The 19,446-nt window shown below is 34.7% G+C and overlaps 1 protein-coding gene across 1 annotated transcript; it reads right to left on the bottom strand.

The window, feature by feature from the left end:
* Nucleotides 1-13,858: 13,858 nt before the first annotated feature.
* On the bottom strand, nucleotides 13,859-16,172 carry LOC117324451 (cytochrome c oxidase assembly factor 8-like). Its single transcript, XM_033880307.1, has 4 exons — nucleotides 16,017-16,172; nucleotides 15,512-15,727; nucleotides 14,687-14,829; nucleotides 13,859-14,299 (listed from the first exon to the last, which is right to left on the bottom strand). The coding sequence occupies exons 1-4, from the start codon at nucleotides 16,095-16,097 to the stop codon at nucleotides 14,215-14,217; spliced, it is 525 nt and encodes a 174-aa protein (XP_033736198.1). The 5' UTR covers nucleotides 16,098-16,172; the 3' UTR covers nucleotides 13,859-14,214.
* Nucleotides 16,173-19,446: the final 3,274 nt, after the last annotated feature.

Below are 19,446 nucleotides of genomic sequence, written 5' to 3'. Positions count from 1 at the left end.
GAACACTACAGTTATAAATATACACTGGCCATTTTGATCTTAATCATTCACTGCTCTCTATTATTAAGCTACATGTCCATCCTTATGCTGATCCGCGCAGGTGATATACACCCAAATCCGGGTCTTTCTTCCACATCTAGTGTTTCGTCTGCATCAAATTCTACCAATCCATTTCCTATTTTACAAGAAGATCGGGTCTCGGGATCCTTACTATCAATTGCATGTTTAAACGTCCAAAGTATTAGAAATAAAATTGATATCCTTGAGGCAGAGTTCACTAATTTAGATATATTGGCTCAAACAGAAACTTGGTTAAACTCGGACATACCAAATGATGAAGTAATGATACATTCCTTTAAAGAACCCTATCGAAATGATAGACAATTACGACAGGGGGGTGGTGTAGCAGTATATGTCAAACCGGAATTAGCTTCTAAACATAGATCCGACCTTGGTGTTCCGGAAATTGAGTGTATCTGGATTGAAGTTAACTTTACCAATACTAACTTCCTCATAGGTACTTTTTATAGACCTCCGAACTCTCCTTCATCAACATGGGAAAAAATTATGTATTCAATTGACTTAGCAATGAATTGCAACACTAGTGCTGTCTTTATAACTGGAGATTTCAATGACAACGTTTTACCTAAGCCTAGTAGATATATAAATTTACTGACAACCAATTTTAATTTTAAACAATTAGTAAATGACCCAACCTATTTTACTGAAACTACATCGTCGGCTCTTGATCTATTTCTAACAAATAACCCAAATGTTATCAAATCAGTAGTTGTGGGGGACCATTGCTTCGGTAATGATGTTAGATATCATTGTCCTATCTTCATTACAGTTAACACTCCTTCCCGACAAAAACGTACTATCAGACGGAAAATTTGGTTATACGACAGAGGCGACTATAATTTACTTAGGCAGACGCTTAACGAGACGAACTGGGGCGTTTTACTACACGATGACGACCTCGACCTGTCCGTAGAAAATTTTTCCAAAGTAATCCTAGATGCTACTTCTAATTGTGTACCCAATAAAACTGTATTTATTCGCAAGTCTGACGCTCCTTGGATGCACAATGAAATCAGAAAACGTATTCGGAAGCGCAAACGTGCCCATAGAAATGCTAAACGAAGAAATACGCCTGAATCATGGCAACAGTTTAAAAATTTACGAAATCGCTGTGTATCATTAGTTCGTGTGGCTAAGGATAATTTTCGTGATTAAATGCTTCAATCATTGCACAACGAATCGAATCTAAATTCAAAATCTTGTTGGAAAAATCTTAAAACTCTATGTGGGTTTAACAAATCCACTGACATACCTATACTCAAAACTAATGACACTTACATCGACAACGACATGGACAAAAGCGAGGCACTGAATGACTTTTTTTGCTAGACAATGTTTTCTTGACGACAACAACACACCGTTACAGACCCTGAAACATTTAACATTCCCTCAAACGCGTTCGTGGTGCGTTTGCGTTCCTTTCGTTTGATTTCGTTTGCGCTTCGTTGAGCGTTTTTCGTTTGCGTTTGCGTTTTCCGTTCGTTTGCGTTTGCGTTTGCGTTCGTTTGCGTTTGCGTTTGCGTTTAGCGCTTTCATTCGTTTGCGTTTGTCTGCCGGATGTGATCGTCTGTCAGAATTGAGCATCCCTGAGTACGCATGCGCTTGAAAAACTAAAAATGGAGCCAACTGCTGGTGTGACACGACGATTATCCGTTTTCGTGAAAAACTTGATCCTACATTATCATTATGCATATGGACTTTCATCCGTGAGAATTCAGCGTATTTTGGTGACTAACCATCACCGTAAAACTACCAGACAAAGCATTCGTATTTTTCTGAAGCACCACAAAGAAACTGGCAGCATTCACAGGTATGAACTGTTCATCTCTCCTTAGATCAATTTTTGTAACGAACTTGATGGAAATGTTAAAAATTTAAAGCTTATCTAGTGAGTTTCAATAATCATACTTTCAAGGTGATGTTACGTTAGGCTCAAAATATAATGCGTGAAATAAATGAATTTTCTTTTCTGTCCGACTATCGTTTCGTATTTAAAATATAATTTGACCCTTATTTGACCCTTGACGTCATGCTTTCAAACGCGAGGTCAACAAAGCGATGGGAACCCTTTCAGTGCTTTCTCGGAAATATGATTTATATGTTATCGGCAGAGACCTATATTAAAGTATATAGGTCTCTTTTACGGGTAGAAAATCATGAGAGGTGAGTAGGAAAGTATCAAACTTTAAAATTATGTAGGCTGAGGCAGAGCTTGGGGAAATTTAATCGTCATGGCGAGGGTAGATCTATTTTGTTGCACTCCGGTCGATTGATATTTAATTCTTAGTTCGTCACACGAGACAGGTAAAAGTAGAATAATATATCTAGATAACAGACAATTTTGGTTTAATTTTCAATAATGCATGAAAAAACCTGAGGAATCTTATTATTGCGTAGACACACGTGTATTCTGCATCCGCGTCATATTTACATCAACATCTCTTGAAATTGGATACGTAAAATTATAAAAAAAAAAAAAAAAAAAAAAATACTGTGAAATTACAATACGATCTGTTGAAAAAAGCAACTAAATTTTATTGACAGACTGGTCAAAAGAAAATGCATGAAATATATTGTTAGGTGTACTGCAGTACATGTTGTAGCAACAATATCGACCGAGTCTAGATGTTTCTCCAACCTGTTTTTCCAGTGTCTTACTCGATTTTTATAATCATATTTAGACTGGGTCCATTGTAAATGCTATTTAATGTGGTGTAGATATGAATTTCGTTATCATCAGCACCATTTTCTAAACATGAACAGAAAAAAGGGAAATTAATATCTATAAAAAACATGAACATGAATAGAAGATGTGAATGTTTGCAAGACATCTATCAAAGTTTTAAGGTGTTGTTCAGTGCATATTTGTTTCAATTTACCAGAAATATTGGTCATTTATTGATCTCCTTTAAATGACTGCTCATCAATTTTTATAATCGATTGATGGAACAAAACCATTCCATATACCATATTCATGTCCCATTTGTCAAAAGTTTTACTGATGCATGAATGAAGACAATTTTGAGATTTTTTAAGGTATTAGAATATATACTATAATGTCATAATCAATAATTAAATATAAATTGTATTAATTTCACAGGAAGAAGAGACAAAAGTGCCACCCAAGAAAAATCCAAACTATTCATAAGGATTTCATAAATATGTGGATTTCAAAGAACAATGAGATCAGCGCCGATGAGATCAGATTAAAACTTCAGACAACATTTGGTATTCAGATTTCCAAGGAATATGTTTGTACGATCAGAAGAAGTCTTGGGTGGACTGTGAGGCGTGTTAAGTATTGCCAGCTGATTACTCACAAGAACAAACTGATTAGAATGGAATGGGCTTTGGGTGCATTTGCAGCAAAAGAGGCGTTTTTAAATGTTATCTTTGTCGACGAGTCAACAGTAGAAATGTCAAGCAATGGCAGGCTCTTTTTTTTTACAATCCTGGTTCGGGTCTGGACCGTCTACCAGCAAAAACAGCAAAGCCAAAACACTCGTACAAGGTGAGTTTTAACTATTTCACTCCCAGAAGTCATAATTATTTAGCTAAGACAATAAAAATTATGTGTTTAGGGTTTCTGACTGACCCTAATTTTGACTGCCCACTCTAAGCATTTTTTTTCTACAAATTTTTTCCTTGATTTTTCCTTATTTTCTGGAGTTGGATCAAATTTTAGAGACACTGAAATGCGTTATTCCAGATCTAGAGGAAGCTTGTGTTTTTTTGTTTTTTGTTGTTTTCCTTCCGCAAAGACGCGAGATCAATTTTGACCCATCTGTACTGTCTGTCACACTTCGATTCTGTGCAATTATACAACAGATGTAGACACATTTCTTAGTTACACTATTACATGCCTTGATGTCAATTTTAGTTTGGCTTCGTCTTGCTCTGTAATGGACTGTTGATATAATACCAGTTAAACATTATGTCAAAATTTATTTTGTAATCTTGTGATTAACCAAAGACATGGTTTTTAGTTTTCGTTATATGTCTCCCAAAAATATTATGATTTCATGATACATAATTACATAAGCTCAAAAACCTTAAAAGCATATACTTCAACTTATTGCTTACTTTGTTTAGTTTGTTTTCAACCTAAAGTAAGAGTTTAGAATATAATTAGACTTCAATAAAAAGAATGCTTTAACAGTAAAAAAAAAACGCACTTTGTTTGATAATGACTTAAATTAGAATCATAATTATCTTTTCAGGTACACATCTGGGGAGGAATCTCTTATCGTGGGAGAACACCTTGTTGTATTTTCACAGGGATCATGGATTCAAAAATTTATCAGGGAATCCTCGAAGACAACTTTTTGCCATTTGTTTCCAGAAAATTTCCAGACGGATATCGTTTGTATCAGGTGATTTGAAATTATGAATTTGGAGGTGATTAAATGAAAATATGTTTGAAATTTTACTTTCCTTTGGAATAGTTGAAAGTATCAATTCACTGTAAATCACTTTGAAACATGAGTATGTGTACTTGTTGTGAGCTTATGTACAGTAGCGTGGTTGTGATGGATTTGAAGTATAATGAAGAGTGTAATTATGGTGTTGCTACCTGTATTTACTTTATAAGAAAATTTGATTGTAACATGCTGGGATACATGGCTACAAATTTTGTTTAATTTAACTTTGAGCTACCTCCAAGGTCAAAGGGATCAAATTGACTAAAATACTAATCAACATCTTTGCAATAATCAAGAATCTGGTCTTTGATATTGCAATAATCAAGAATCTGTTCTTTGATAGGTTTTTTGCAAACTATGTTAAATGATATAGATCTGGATAATGTAACTGATTCAGGCCTATTGGGCTCTTTTTTATGTTTCAGGACAATGACAGCAAACACAAATCAAAATCAACCCAAAAATGGATGGAGGAGCATGACATGCTTGATAAAGTTATGACCACACCAGCTTCCTCACCAGACTTGAATCCAATAGAAAACGTTTGGTCAGCACTAAAGGATTACCTCCAGAGAGAGATTAAGCCAAAGAAGAAAGATGAACTGGTGTCAGGAATATGTAAATTCTGGGAATCCCTTAGTGTGCAGAAATGTGGAAGGTATATAGACCATATTCACAGAGTTATTCCCCATGTGATTCTAAATAAAGGAGGTCCAACCATTTTTTAAAAGTACTGATATTGGAAGACATTATGTGACTCGTCTTCATATTCTTTCTGCCATGTTCTTGCCTGGAGCTTATCTCTGTTACTACTGAACATAGCAATATTAGCATGCATGATCAATACTATGTGTTGTTGTGCAATGTGTACTTTTTTCTATGCCTATATATATCTACCATCCAAAATGGGTGCTGTGGCTTGTGTTTGGCCAAAATCATATCCATTTATGATTCTTGTTTCATTTGAAGGATTGGTCAAAATTAACAAATTGTCTGATTTGTTGAAATTTGTTATAAAGGTACACATAGGACACTTGTCACTTTCGTAACCTTATTTTCTTAATTTAAAAGAAATGGCAGCCATCTTCTAGCCTTTGATTTGCTTGATCGAAATTTTGATATTGTTCTATTTCAGTGAAAATTGGTATTAAAAGTGGTATTAGGGGACTGCAAATTCTGTGAATTGATTTCGTTGCCATAGCATACACATAATCTTCTGATTCGTCAAATTTAAAATAATACATTATGTATATGATTTTGATGAAATTTTATATGTAGGGACATTCCACTGTGATGTATTAGCTTTGCGGGACGTCTGTTATTGCTTTCAATAACAATTCTAGATATCTCGTCTTGTTTTATTACCGTTGCTGGAATCATGTTGTAATATCATGAGTAATTGCAGTTGCCATGAAATTAGATTTTTTCTGTGTCCGATTGTTATGTTTTTGTTGTATAGAATTATGTTAAGCATTTAACATTGTTATGTGCACACAAATTGTGTTGAGAATTATGTTGTGATGAAAATAATTTTGATTATTTTTAGGTTCTTTACTTGAATAATTATGTTGTAATACAAATGCTGTTTCGGATAGTGTATTCATACAAATATTTCAGATAACTTAGTCAATAATTATGTTGGTTTTTTCATCAAAGCTGTACAGAATTATGTTGTGTAAATGATGCTTAGCTTTAAGGTGCAAAACAAATGTATGTGATTTTGTTGGGTGGATCATTATCATAATGTAAGACACTGTTAAGGATTATATACATGCGGTATAGCAAATGATTTTGAAGATTTTGCGCTGAAAAATTATGTAATACAATTGGATTGTGATCATTTGAGCGTTAGTTATTATTGTAAAGAAAAATAAGTATTGATAAATAAAAAATAACTTTTGCAGTAAAATTGTTCTTTGTTATGTATGGTTTTGATTTTGAAAAAAAGTTAAGAGAAAAACATATAAAATCCAGGAGGAAGTGGGAAAATATCTACCCTTGTATTTAATAATCACAAATGTATGGATGTAACTAAAATATCACAAGTTTGTTTCCTTCTAAACATGCTTCTAAAATCGGATTAAGATAAGGCATACAGCTGAGATTGAATGTGTGAGAGGGGACCCTCATAAACCATGTAATATATAGAGAATGCCCGCAAAGTTCTAGAAAAGATATGGATTCTCTGACAACCTATCAAATTTAAATACACGTGCCTCCAAAAGAAGTTAAACAAATCATCAGTTTTCAGTTTAGCATTTTCAGCTCAAACATCTATCATACCTCCAGTGTTTGTTTCGGAATACATTCCATAGAATGTATCCAATATTTTAACTAGGAACAGAAATGAACTGATTTTGGAATTCATGTGTCAGGGAGACATTTCAATGGAATAACCCTAAGCTTACTGTAAGCAGCAAAGATCAACAGATTCTTTACAGGCTTCCAATTTTTTTTATTGGAACTTCATTGTCATCATTAATCACTGTATTTGACATGGTTATAATAAACATTTTATAACAGTTCTCACTACCATCAAGCAGTTTATAACAGTTCTCACTACCATCAAGCAGTTTATAACAAGTTCTCACTATCATCAAGCAGTTTATAACAGTTCTCACTACCATCAAGCAGTTTATAACAGTTCTCACTACCATCAAGCAGCTTAAAACAGTTCTCACTACCATCAAGCAGCTTATAACAGTTCTCACTATCATCAAGCAGTTTATAACAAGTTCTCACTGATCATCAAGCAGTTTATAACAGTTCTCACTACCATCAAGCAGCTTATAACAGTTCTCACTATCATCAAGCAGTTTATAACAGTTTTCACTACCATCAAGCAGTTTATAACAAGTTCTCACTATCATCAAGCAGTTTATAACAGTTCTCACTATCATCAAGCTGTTTATAACAAGTTCTCACTACCATCAAGCAGTTTATAACAGTTCTCACTACCATCAACAGTTTATAACAGTTCTCACTACCATCAAGCAGTTTATAAGTTCTCACTACCATCAAGCAGTTTATAACAGTTCTCACTATCATCAAGCAGTTTATAACAGTTCTCACTACCATCAAGCAGTTTATAACTAGTTCTCACTATCATCAAGCAGTTTATAACAGTTCTCACTACCATCAAGCAGTTTATAACAGTTCTCACTATCATCAAGCAGTTTATAACAAGTTCTCACTACCATCAAGCAGTTTATAACAGTTCTCACTACCATCAAGCAGTTTATAACAGTTCTCACTGCCATCAAGCAGTTTATAACAGTTCTCACTGCCATCAAGCAGTTTATAACAAGTTATCACTATCATCAAGCAGTTTATAACAGTTCTCACTACCATCAATCAGTTTATAACAGTTCTCACTACCATCAATCAGTTTATAACAGTTCTCACTACCATCAAGCAGTTTATAACAGTTCTCACTGCCATCAAGCAGTTTATAACAGTTCTCACTATCATCAAGCAGTTTATAACAAGTTCTCACTATCATCAAGCAGTTTATAACAGTTCTCACTACCATCAAGCAGTTTATAACAGTTCTCACTGCCATCAAGCAGTTTATAACAGTTCTCACTATCATCAAGCAGTTTATAACAAGTTCTCACTATCATCAAGCAGTTTATAACAGTTCTCACCACCATCAATCAGTTTATAACAGTTCTCACTACCATCAATCAGTTTATAACAGTTCTCACTACCATCAAGCAGTTTATAACAGTTCTCACTACCATCGAGCAGTTTATAACAAGTTCTCACTATCATCAAGCAGTTTATAACAGTTCTCACTATCATCAAGCAGTTTATAACAAGTTCTCACTACCATCAAGCAGTTTATAACAGTTCTCACTACCATCAAGCAGTTTATAAGTTCTCACTACCATCAAGCAGTTTATAACAGTTCACACTGCCATCAAGCAGTTTATAACAGTTCTCACTATCATCAAGCAGTTTATAACAAGTTCTCACTATCATCAAGCAGTTTATAACAGTTCTCACTACCATCAAGCAGTTTATAAGTTCTCACTACCATCAAGCAGTTTATAACAGTTCTCACTATCATCATGATGTCAACATCATGGTCACTAATAGCTTTGACAAGTCTCTAATTATTCACTTGAATCAATAAAGGTTTTTTTTTGCATCTGGATTTGTAGGTAAGGTTTCGAATGCCAGTGTTAATTGCCCGACGGGTCTCAGTTAGGTTATCATAAGACTGTCCATAGCAAGCCACAACGCAATGTTCAATGGCGTGTGTTCGTCTTGGGGACAAGGCCACCTTTCCTCTCTTCCCTCGGTAGTTTCGCCCGACGAGCTCTTCTTCATGGAACAATTTTTGCGCCAGGGTCCATGCAAAGTTTCCTGTGGAACATGCCCTGCCCATTGTGCTGTTAATAATTGGCTGTCGTACCCTCACCTCGGAATCTCCTGGCACGTAGGTCATATCGTTGAATGAACCTATCTCCACCAGCCTACCATCCGAACAACAGCTTGAAAAATGTTGGGTTGGTGAAGGGACTGTCGTCATCACAGTAACGGTAGGTGTTGCATTTGATGGTGGTGTTGTGAAAGTTGGCCAGTGTGTTGTTACTGGTGGTGAAGGAACTGTCGTCATCAGAGCGATGGGCGGTGTAGCATTTGCTGTGTTGAAAGTTGGCCTGTGCGTTGTTACTGGTGGTGAAGGAACTGTCGTCATCAGAGCGATGGGCGGACGAAACAACATCGTACATAAACTCGACATAATCTCTATTACAACTGAAGACGTAAAAGACGCTATTTCACAATTAAATGTTAATAAAGCTGTCGGTCCTGATCTTATCCACCCGCGTATTCTTAAAGAAGCTACCAATCAGTTATCCCAACCGTTATCAAAATTATTCAATATACCATTAAGACTAGGCCTGTTCCCTTCAAAATGGAAAGTTGCAAATGTTATACCAGTTTTCAAAAAGGGTGACTCTTCTTCTGTAAATAAGTATAGACCAATATCCCTATTGAGCATTTTAAGTAAAGTCATGGAAAGATGTATTTTCAAGTATCTCTATAATCACTTACACACTAACAGTATATTAACTAAACATCAGTCAGGATTTAGGCACGGCGATTCCACTATAAACCAGTTGGTAGACATAACTAATAGATTTTATTCGGCAATTGATGATGGCAAAGAAATTCGGGTTCTCTTTTTTGACATTAGCAAAGCATTTGATAAGGTATGGCACAGAGGTCTTCTTCATAAATTAGAATCTATAGGTATCACTTACAAAGCCCTACAATTTTTCACAAATTATTTACATGGACGTCAACAATGTGTTGTTATAAATGGTGCTTCTTCATCTCTTAAAACTTTGTATGCTGGAGTTCCCCAGGGGTCTATTCTGGGACCAATTTTATTCTTAATTCTCATTAATGATATTGTTAATGAAATTACTTGCGATATTCGTCTTTTTGCAGATGACACAACACTTTCCATTGTAGTAGATAATCCCATCGCCGACTCTGAACTTCTCTCTTCTGACATAACAAAAATTTCTAACTGGGCTAGTTCTTGGCTTGTTACATTTAATCCTAACAAAACTGAATCACTGATTATTTCCAAAAAACTTAACAAACCTTTTCATCCAACTCTATATATGCTTAATACCCCCATCTCTGAAGTTGAACACCACAAGCACCTAGGTTTAAATTTTAGTAATGATGGAAGATGGGATGAACACGTTGATACAATAATTAATAAATCACAGTCAAAACTTGGAATTATGAGAAAACTAAAAAAAATTATTAGATAGATCTTCTCTAGAAAAAATATTTATATCCTTTATAAGACCCTCAATTGAATACGGGGACGTGGTTTGGTCTAACATCCCACAAAACCTTTCAAATTTATTAGATAAATATCAATATTGAAGCCGCAAGAATCGTCACTGGCTCGACACGTCTAGTTAACACTGACAAACTTTTACGAGACGTAGGTTGGGATACACTTGAGACAAGACGTAGCCTTTCTTATTTGTCGAACCTTATTCCTCGTCTTACTGACCATCGCTATCAGACAAGACAGGCTAAAAATATACCTACAATCCTCTGTAGAACTGCAACATATTTCAACTCATTTCTTCCTTGCGTCATTCGCGAATGCAATGCATTGTCTGAACATGTACAAAACCTAACGGTCCCACAGTTTAAATCATATCTGTCTAGAAATAAGGTAAAAGTTCCAAAATATTACAACAGTGGAAGTAGATTGGGTCAGATATACCATAGCAGATTACGACTTGGCTGTAGCAGTCTCTCACAACACCTCTTTCTCAAAAATATTACTGATAATCCTCTTTGTCACTGCGGTGAAGTAGAATCTCCTGAACATTTCCTCTTTCATTGTCCCCAATATACTCGTATTAGAAGAGAAACAATAGATACCCTCCCTTATAATGTTAACTTAAAGTCTGCTCTTTGTGGGGACAGTACTCTTCTTCCAGATCAAAATGAAGACACATTCCTTACTGTCCAACATTTTATTCTAGAAAGCAGACGCTTCTCAAATTGATATCGTATATCAAGAGCTCGATCGGGTGATTCTTGGAGCTTTATCTGTCTTTCAATGGCATCATATCTCTAAATATAATATATATATAACATGTTTATCATAATAATGTATTAAATAGAATATGCGCCAACATGTATCATGTACATACTGGTACTGACACAGTTGGGACATGGATTAAGATTTTGAATTATGATTTTCATTATTACCTAATTTTTCTGGTTTAAACTTTGTATTAAACTTACCATATCCATGCTCTTTTGACTTACCGTCGCCTGTATATATTTTGCTATTTCTTTTATAAGGAGACGAATTAATATAAGCTTTAGGCTTGTTTTCGAATCCTTACATTCATGTAATGTGTACAACTTTGCTGTTTACAAAATAAAATACTGTTTAAACCAAACGTATTTATCCCCCGCTTTCACCGAAACAGGGGATTTTAATTTGGGTCTGTCTGACCATCACGCTTCGAATTCGTTTCCATACAATGACTGCAACAAATGTCAACGGATTTACGGTTCGGCCAAGTTCGATAGCTACTTACATGTACATAGGACTTTAATTTGACGGAGTTATGTCCCTTTGATTAACTAGAAACGTCATTTTCTTTCGTTTTCGTGAAATAACTTATAAGAATGATTTCTTTCAAACTTGATAATTTTATCAAGGTGGTCGGCCAAGTTAAATTGCCACTTTTGCTGGACGTTATTCGGAAGAGTTATGGCCCATTGATTAATGAAAAATTATTTTGTTTTTGTTCAATAATTCTAGCAAATATTATCCGATTATCATCAAACTTCGTAACAGTAACAGAGTTATCGCCCATTGATTCATGAAAACATAGTTTTCAACTTATCTCATGTATCTGCCGTTAAATAACTCTGCTAAATATTTTTCGAAGGTCTTCAAACTTAGGAACAGGATTCAATGTATTAAAGCCACATACTCACGAAGAAACATATATCAATGTTTACATTTTGAGCTTTTTACAGTTTTCGCACTTGATACATACCTAACAGATCATCGTGAATTAGAAACTGAAAGAAAATGTGTATTTTAGAAAGTAAACGGGGAATTCCCAAAAAATGATAACTATGGCTGCCGGACTGAAAATTAGTCCCACAATGCAACGGCGGGTTTTACAGTCCATACAAAATGGCGGAACGCCACAAGCGTGGAACTGCTTGAAAACGCAGACAGATTCTGCCAAAAAAAAGACACAAAAGTGTGTGGAATCGGCAAAACCCGAGTATTTCCTTAGGAAAGGAAATGATTCGTTGGAACTTAACAAGAGAAGAAAAAGGAATAGATTCGAATTCCGATTTTTCCGGACGTCTATTGGATTGCTGGTTAGCTTTTGAACATTGTCAACTTAACCGATCTAAGATTTTATCGATGTTTTGTAGTATGCATATTGCTACATTTTAAAATTCAGTATTTAAATTTAAACTATGTTTGTTTATTTTTTTCAGTTACCTGGGTATTACGCGAATATTCTGTTAATATGTTTAAATGAAACATTATTAGGCAAAGTTCACGTATGCTGATATGTAAACAAAGGCTATGTGTGTAGTTTATGTGCAGTGCACGTTGTTATAGCCTCGTTCTCGGGTCCGTGACAAATCTCGCTATAAATAATTGCGGCCAGTTATTTTTATACACTGATGTCTCAAGGACTCCCCCGGTCAAGCGTCAAGCCAGCGGTCGAGTTGGGAGAGCGTGAATGAGCATCTTGGATTGCCATTAATACACGTGTGCAACTGGAATTTTAGGTTGTACGGCTTTAACGGCTCAGCCAAATTCATGATAGGGTTTGGTAACAGCAGATAAGTCTTTAAAAACCAGTTTACTTTATCCGTTAGGAGACAAAACCTTGTCTGGTATTTTCTTTCCCTTTTTCCTATGTAGTAGCTTCAAGTCACAAATCGACTTTCATTAAAATCAATTTAATTTGCTACGATGTTTTCTTTTCTTGCTATCTGCACACGTGTATGTGTTGTTTTAGCTGCGATATTAAAGAGAAGTGTTAGTTCGGCATGTTTAACTTGTTTAATAAAAAAATAATTTGTACAAAAATATATACCATCTGAAGAATAAATAGGACGAAATAACCTGGGGCAAACAGGATGTAGTGCGAAACGTCCCTTAGGGCAATCAGGATTTAGGGCTAAACGACCTGGATTCCTTCCGTAATACATGTCCAATAAAAAACTAACTTCTGTATAAGGCTTTACTAATTTCTCGTGTTCCAAGCAATACCTCATGACTCAACAGAATTTATTATTCTGTCCAGCTTTAATGACATGTTTACTGCTAACCTCAAAAAGATTTAACTACAATATTTCAGGAAAGCAGGGGATATATTCCACGCGCTTGCAGTAGAATTAAACTGAAATTCAAAATGAATCGAAGCTCACCCCCAAAAATGGATATTTCAATTGTTATATCTTGTTTATATAAAAGAGTAGGAGCAAATATTTTTTTTCTATAAGTACTAACCAATGCAGACATAAATAAATTCTGTAATGCTGTCTTTTAAATTCCTATGGAAAATTTAAGTTTTAAGTAGTACTGATGAAACTGGCCCCTGCTATTTCATTATGATAGACCAAATAACTAAACTTCAGCTCAAAATAAAAAAAAATATGTTGGCAATGAAGTTTTGAACAACCCTAACATTACTTACGGCAATTATTTATGATTCTAGTGGTACATTTTGTTCTCACTTTGAAGTGATGGTATTTTACATATTGTGCTAGTACATATAATTATGATTAACAAACCAAAATACAGTTTTAACTGAATATTTCAACAATTTATTTTGATCTGATTGAAGATTCCTTTTCATTCCAATGTAGGGGATATTCATGTATATGTAAATACACTATGTAGATACACTCACAAATTGTATTTAACACATGAATATCGGAACCTGAGTTATGAAACTCTCCAAAAAGTCACTGATTCCACATGACATGCTTTCCAATTCCTTTCACTTTAGAAGCACTGAAGACTGTCTATCAATAACCAACATTTTCATCACCTTTCAATTATAGAAGACTAAATGTTTATCTTCCTCATTGGGACATGTACAATGTACCATACTCTTTACAGTTTGCTTCTAGTATAGTTTTTAAGTGTTTCATCAGTTATCTTTCATTTCTTGAATCTTTTCATGAATTTGTCCATATTTAGTTTTAAGGCTGGCCATAACAATGTGAAATTTTTCCAATACCATTCCCTGCAAAAGAAATAATAACTTATTAGATAGACAAATCAAACAATTGCTTTAGTGTGGTCTAGAACTCCTACTATTCTGTGTAAATTTGTTTTCACAAATTCATCTTGTAAAGTGATTATTTATCATTCACAATAAATCAAATAAAGCTTTAATGTCCAATGTTAATATCTACACATATAGATTTTGCTACTAACTACCCGTAAGTATGAAATAGGCAGCTCTAAACTCCTTATAAGCTTTCTTAGTTTTGTTTTAGCATGTGTTTATTAGCAGGGGTAAACAAATAAAGGGTATAGTAAGTACTAGGTTATAGCCAAAAGATAATATATAGTAGAGCATACATTTAGTAACTTATTTAAACATTTAAAACTGGACAAAGTAGTTTACCTGTTGTATTTCCTGTGCATATTGTAATTATTGTCCAGAAACTCCTTGTAGAAGACAGACATTTCTTCTGCAGATAGAGTTTCAGAGTCAATCCCTGCCTTATGTTTCTCTTCTAGTCGACGTTTTAAAAAATCCTCCTTCATCTTTTCAATAAATAAATATACATTCTATTAATACATATTGATATACACATATTCAGTTACATATTCCTAAGTTGCAACTTAAGTATTGGGAGAGCAATAATACAATGCATTCCACACATTTAAAATTTTATCAAATTCTAAGAATTTCTCATCATTCAGAGCATTTTCCTAAATTGGTATATATAACTCACATATACATTTGATCTAAGTGCAAGTGTCTACTAAAACCTCCAAATATAATAGTAATGCATATACCCTTCTTGCTGAAATGTTGCTTACAACCATAGCCATATATTTTTGCTTTTGATGTGCTACATATAGTACATTGTCGTCAAAGATTAATTATGAACACTGATAACAATTTGTATAGATGTATACAAGACCAACAATGTACATCCAGAAGAAATGTGTTCATGCTCTCATTACAAGGTCGCTGATACAAATCTGTCTGATGCAATGTTTTTATTTGAAATTCTAATGACTTTGGTCTAAACCTAAGCAGAGACTTGTATATCACATGTGATATACAAGTCTCTGACCTAAGTAAGGAATCTGTTTTATAACACAAGGGCTAGACAAGGTCGATTATAAATGATCTAGCGATCGGATACTTTATCCTGGGTCATAGGAACGTGTCAAGCCCCTGTGATATACTGATATACATACATGTAGTATCATATACCTTGTAGAATTTTGTATTGTGGTCAGACCAAAATTCCTGATTCCAGTCTTGAGTTTCTTGTCGCTGGGATCGGTAACTTTTAGCCAAAGGAGAGTCGTCTTCGCTAATGCAAAATTTTATAGGTCTTAAGTTGGAAACCGGATCAGGCGGACCAATCCAGTCGTTCTTCATATCTTCCTCTTTCACCAAACATGGTATTTTCTTTGGAGTGCCGTCCTATATTTAAAAATACATACGTAAGTTGGAGTTACCTCCCTTCGTCCATACAAGTACGGTAGTGCTACGTAATAGGCTTAGTTGAGGAAAAAAACAACGACGTTGTAATTAAATGACAATTTATTACTGTGATGCAAAATTTGTATTGTGTATACAGCAATTAAGATATAATAGAGTTTCAGTAAGAAATATCAAACAACTGTACAGTAGATTTACTCAGTACAGGTCAGGTTAAACGCGGGGTGTCAGCTTTCTGCTAAATAAACCTATTATAGCAATGCATACTTACATCGAGCTGTCTATTTTCTGTCTTTGAATGTTTGTACCGACAATATGTAAACCCACGAGCTCTTCGTATTGTCCTGATCATCTTACCAAATCAACCTTGGCCTAAACTTGTACAAAAATAAAACGGAACTCATAAAAGTCACAAGGGAGGTTACTCTAATTTGCATTCTGTCACATGGTATTTGAATAATTTTCAATGGGTCCCACACAACTACTTTAATTATTTCAATATATGTTATTACCAATGACCGCATCCTCTCAATCGCTCATTTGAAGTTCAAATGTTGTGAAATTCATATTAAATTAAAGTTTGAAGATTTCCCTACCAGGGGCGTAGCTGGGCCCTTGATTAAGTGGATTCAAGAGCGCCGTAGGCGCGAGTCCGAAAGTTTTGGAAAGTTTTGAAGTTTTGAAAATATCAAGATGGACCATTCTTGAAGCCACAAAAACATTAACATAGCTACTAGCGTCACAGGTTTATTTCCATTTTGCTGTTAGTATAATTCATAATTGTGTGAAAAGGGGATATTTTGATTCCCAAATCACTCAAAATATATCATTATATAGTCGGTGTATCTATAACAAGAAATAAAAGATGTGTACGAAAAGAAAAAAAAAGAAAAAAGATGGAGTTCAAACAAAGTCGATGGTCCGGCTTTTCCCACAGTAAACTTTAATTTTCATTTCTGTTCCCGAAGTGTCAGTGTCACTAGAATCTATATGGTTCCACTCTGCATACTATGGCGCGGGAATTAAGGATGTCATAATTAAATATATTTGCCTAGGCAAAATTATTTTTGCCTAGGCAGATATCGAATTTTGCCTAGGCAGAAATCGAATTTTGCCTAGGCAAAAATAGAATATTGCCTAGGCAAAAATAATATTGCCTAGGCAAAAATATTTCTGCCTAAGCAAAAATAATTTTGCCTAGGCAAAATTCGACTTCTGCCTAGGCAAAATTCGATTTCTGCCTAGGCAAAATTCGCTTAGAAAATTTGCTTAGGCAGAAATATTTTTGCCTAGGCAAAAATCGAATTTTTGCCTAGACAATATTATTTTTGCCTAGGCAAAAATAATTTTGCCTAGGCAAAAATATTTAATTATGACATCCTTCCCGCGCCATAGCATACAAGGTGCATTTGACTTCATATTGATACAATTTTTTTTTTTATGAAAAATTAAATGGATTCGCCTGCGTACTTGCGTACTGGCAGCTTCGCGCATGCCTACCAGAAAAAAGATGTTATTGGTAAAACCACATGTAACAGCACACCAGAAAAATCTAGGCCTACTTGGAAGACAGTAACCCGGCTGATAATTACAGTCCCTGGGGAATTCCCGCCTTTTTACACATGGAATCCTACGTCTTTCTATTTAATTTTTGATTTCCAAAATCTCAATATCCTACTCTTTATTCTCGTTTGTAGAAAGTACCCATTTCATGTGTATCAAGCTACAAACCTAAGAAACATATTTTCTTCAGGAACTTGGTTCAGGGGAAACACCGGCTGAATTAGTTGTGCGAGGCCTTAATAGAATGAAATTATGTTATATTAAAGTGATTATTAGTACATTTGTAGTTGATATTCAAAAATGCCAAATTATTCTGAAAAGTGTTTCCCAGGCAAAGGCAGGCTGTTTATTTATAATAAACCTTTAATAATACAATTTACAATAAATCATCCTGGCGAATTATTTTCATTAGGCTACTAAATAGGTGACCTAGTTCTACTGCTGGACCAAGGATACGTCCAAGGGTAATTATATATAAGTGATATATATATATTTTTTTTGTTAAGATTGTTTTGAAAACAAAACCCGCCTGATACGACTCTCTTTAGAGAAAAAATATGTATACTAGTTGAGTAAATATCATATTCAAAATAATCCCATGTATTGATTGGACTGTGTATTTGTAAATATTTATGGAACATATCATTTGATCAGAATTTACTAAGAGGCCCATGGACCTTTACGGTCCCCAGAGTTTTGATATACTTTGGCAGATTTGATTCATGTGACCTTGAATTTGAAGCCAAAGTCGTTCACCCTAGCATGCTAAAGGCCCAATATCAGATCTCCGGGCCTTTTCCTTCGAGAGAAGAAGTCGTTTAAAGATTTAAGCATATTTCACCCCCATGACCTTGAATAAAGGTCAAGGTAATTCATTTGAACAGTGCTGATAGCCATTCACCCTAGCAAACTACAGGCCAAATATCAGGTCTCTTGACCTCTTGCTTAATGAAAACAAGTCTTCTAAAATATTTTAGCATATTTAACCCCAATGGCCTTGAATGAAGGTCGATGTCTCTCGTTGAAACGATCTTGATAACCCTTCACCCCAGCATGCCATAGGCCCATTTAGAAGGACTCTTTGCTTCTAGATTAATGAAAACAGTTGTTTAAACGATTTAAGCGTATTTGATCCCTAGCTGAGAATGAAAGTCAGGGTCATTCATTTGGACAATATTAGTTAAGATGATGTTTGTCTACAAAATGGCTGGAAGCTATTTCTATCAACAAAATTAAAGAAGTTAGTGTGGTTTGTGAAACTACGTTCTCGATTGTCTTTAAACCCAGAAAAAAGTACAAGTCAACAACAGCTCCCATGCGCAGTGATACGCGTGAGCACATCAGGTTACACAGCTGTATGCCCGATTGTATATACATTGGCAAAATACAAATCGAAAAACATGACTTATGATTTAACATATTTGTGTTATTCAGGATAAGTTATAACGGTAACCACGGGATGAAGATGATGTCTGGGACCGATGCCAACATCTTTGTCACTCTGTATGGGTCCCAGGGCGAGGGCAAGACATTCTTCTGGTCGACAAAACATCAGGGAAGGCATTCGAGAAGGGAAAGAGTGATGTATTTGCAGTTACAATACCTTCTTTGGAAGATCGAAGGACACTAAGGTATAAATACAATGGGATGTATGATTGTTTTGGACCAAACACATGCAAAAAACGTACAAAATAATGCCACTTCAACTGTCAGAAGAATACTTAGAGGTCTGAATGCAGCAAGTAATATTCAGATTAGATTGGTTAATATTAAAATCAATATCTTAAACAAAATTCCACTAGTGACGTTTGAATGGGGATAGAGATTTTAGTGTAATCTGTTAATGTATAAATCTTAAATTAATTTGTTTTCTAGGATTAAACATGATGGCAAAGGATTCACCTCAAGTTGTTATCTTAGCAACGTAAGTACTTAGTTATATATAGTATTATACGAATCAGAAATATATGCAAAAGTATTTAAACTTCTTGTTTACAAAAGGTACCAGAAGGATCGCGCCTTTTTTCAATTTAACTAGTTTCTGGTATATTGGACAATTCATCAATTTACTTTGTATTAATCTTGAATCTAGAAATAAAAATGACGTACATATCTCTACAGGCTTTCTTATTTTTTAT

Source organism: Pecten maximus, chromosome 3, assembly GCF_902652985.1.
Source record: "Pecten maximus chromosome 3, xPecMax1.1, whole genome shotgun sequence".
In the NCBI taxonomy this organism is placed as follows: Eukaryota; Metazoa; Mollusca; class Bivalvia; order Pectinida; family Pectinidae; genus Pecten; species Pecten maximus.
Note: the sequence above shows the minus strand (reverse complement) of the source record. Positions and strands in the feature narration are given on the sequence as shown.

What these genes read in the sequence shown, in the direction of transcription:
- LOC117324451 (XM_033880307.1), bottom strand. Translation starts at nt 16,097, where the DNA reads ATGATCAGGACAATACGAAGAGCTCGTGGGTTTACATATTGTCGGTAC. An exon ending in ACAATACAAAATTCTACAAG is followed by an intron (nt 14,830 to 15,511) that starts GTATATGATACT and finishes TTTATTGAAAAG; the next exon opens with ATGAAGGAGGATTTTTTAAA. An exon ending in ATGCACAGGAAATACAACAG is followed by an intron (nt 14,300 to 14,686) that starts GTAAACTACTTT and finishes TTTCTTTTGCAG; the next exon opens with GGAATGGTATTGGAAAAATT.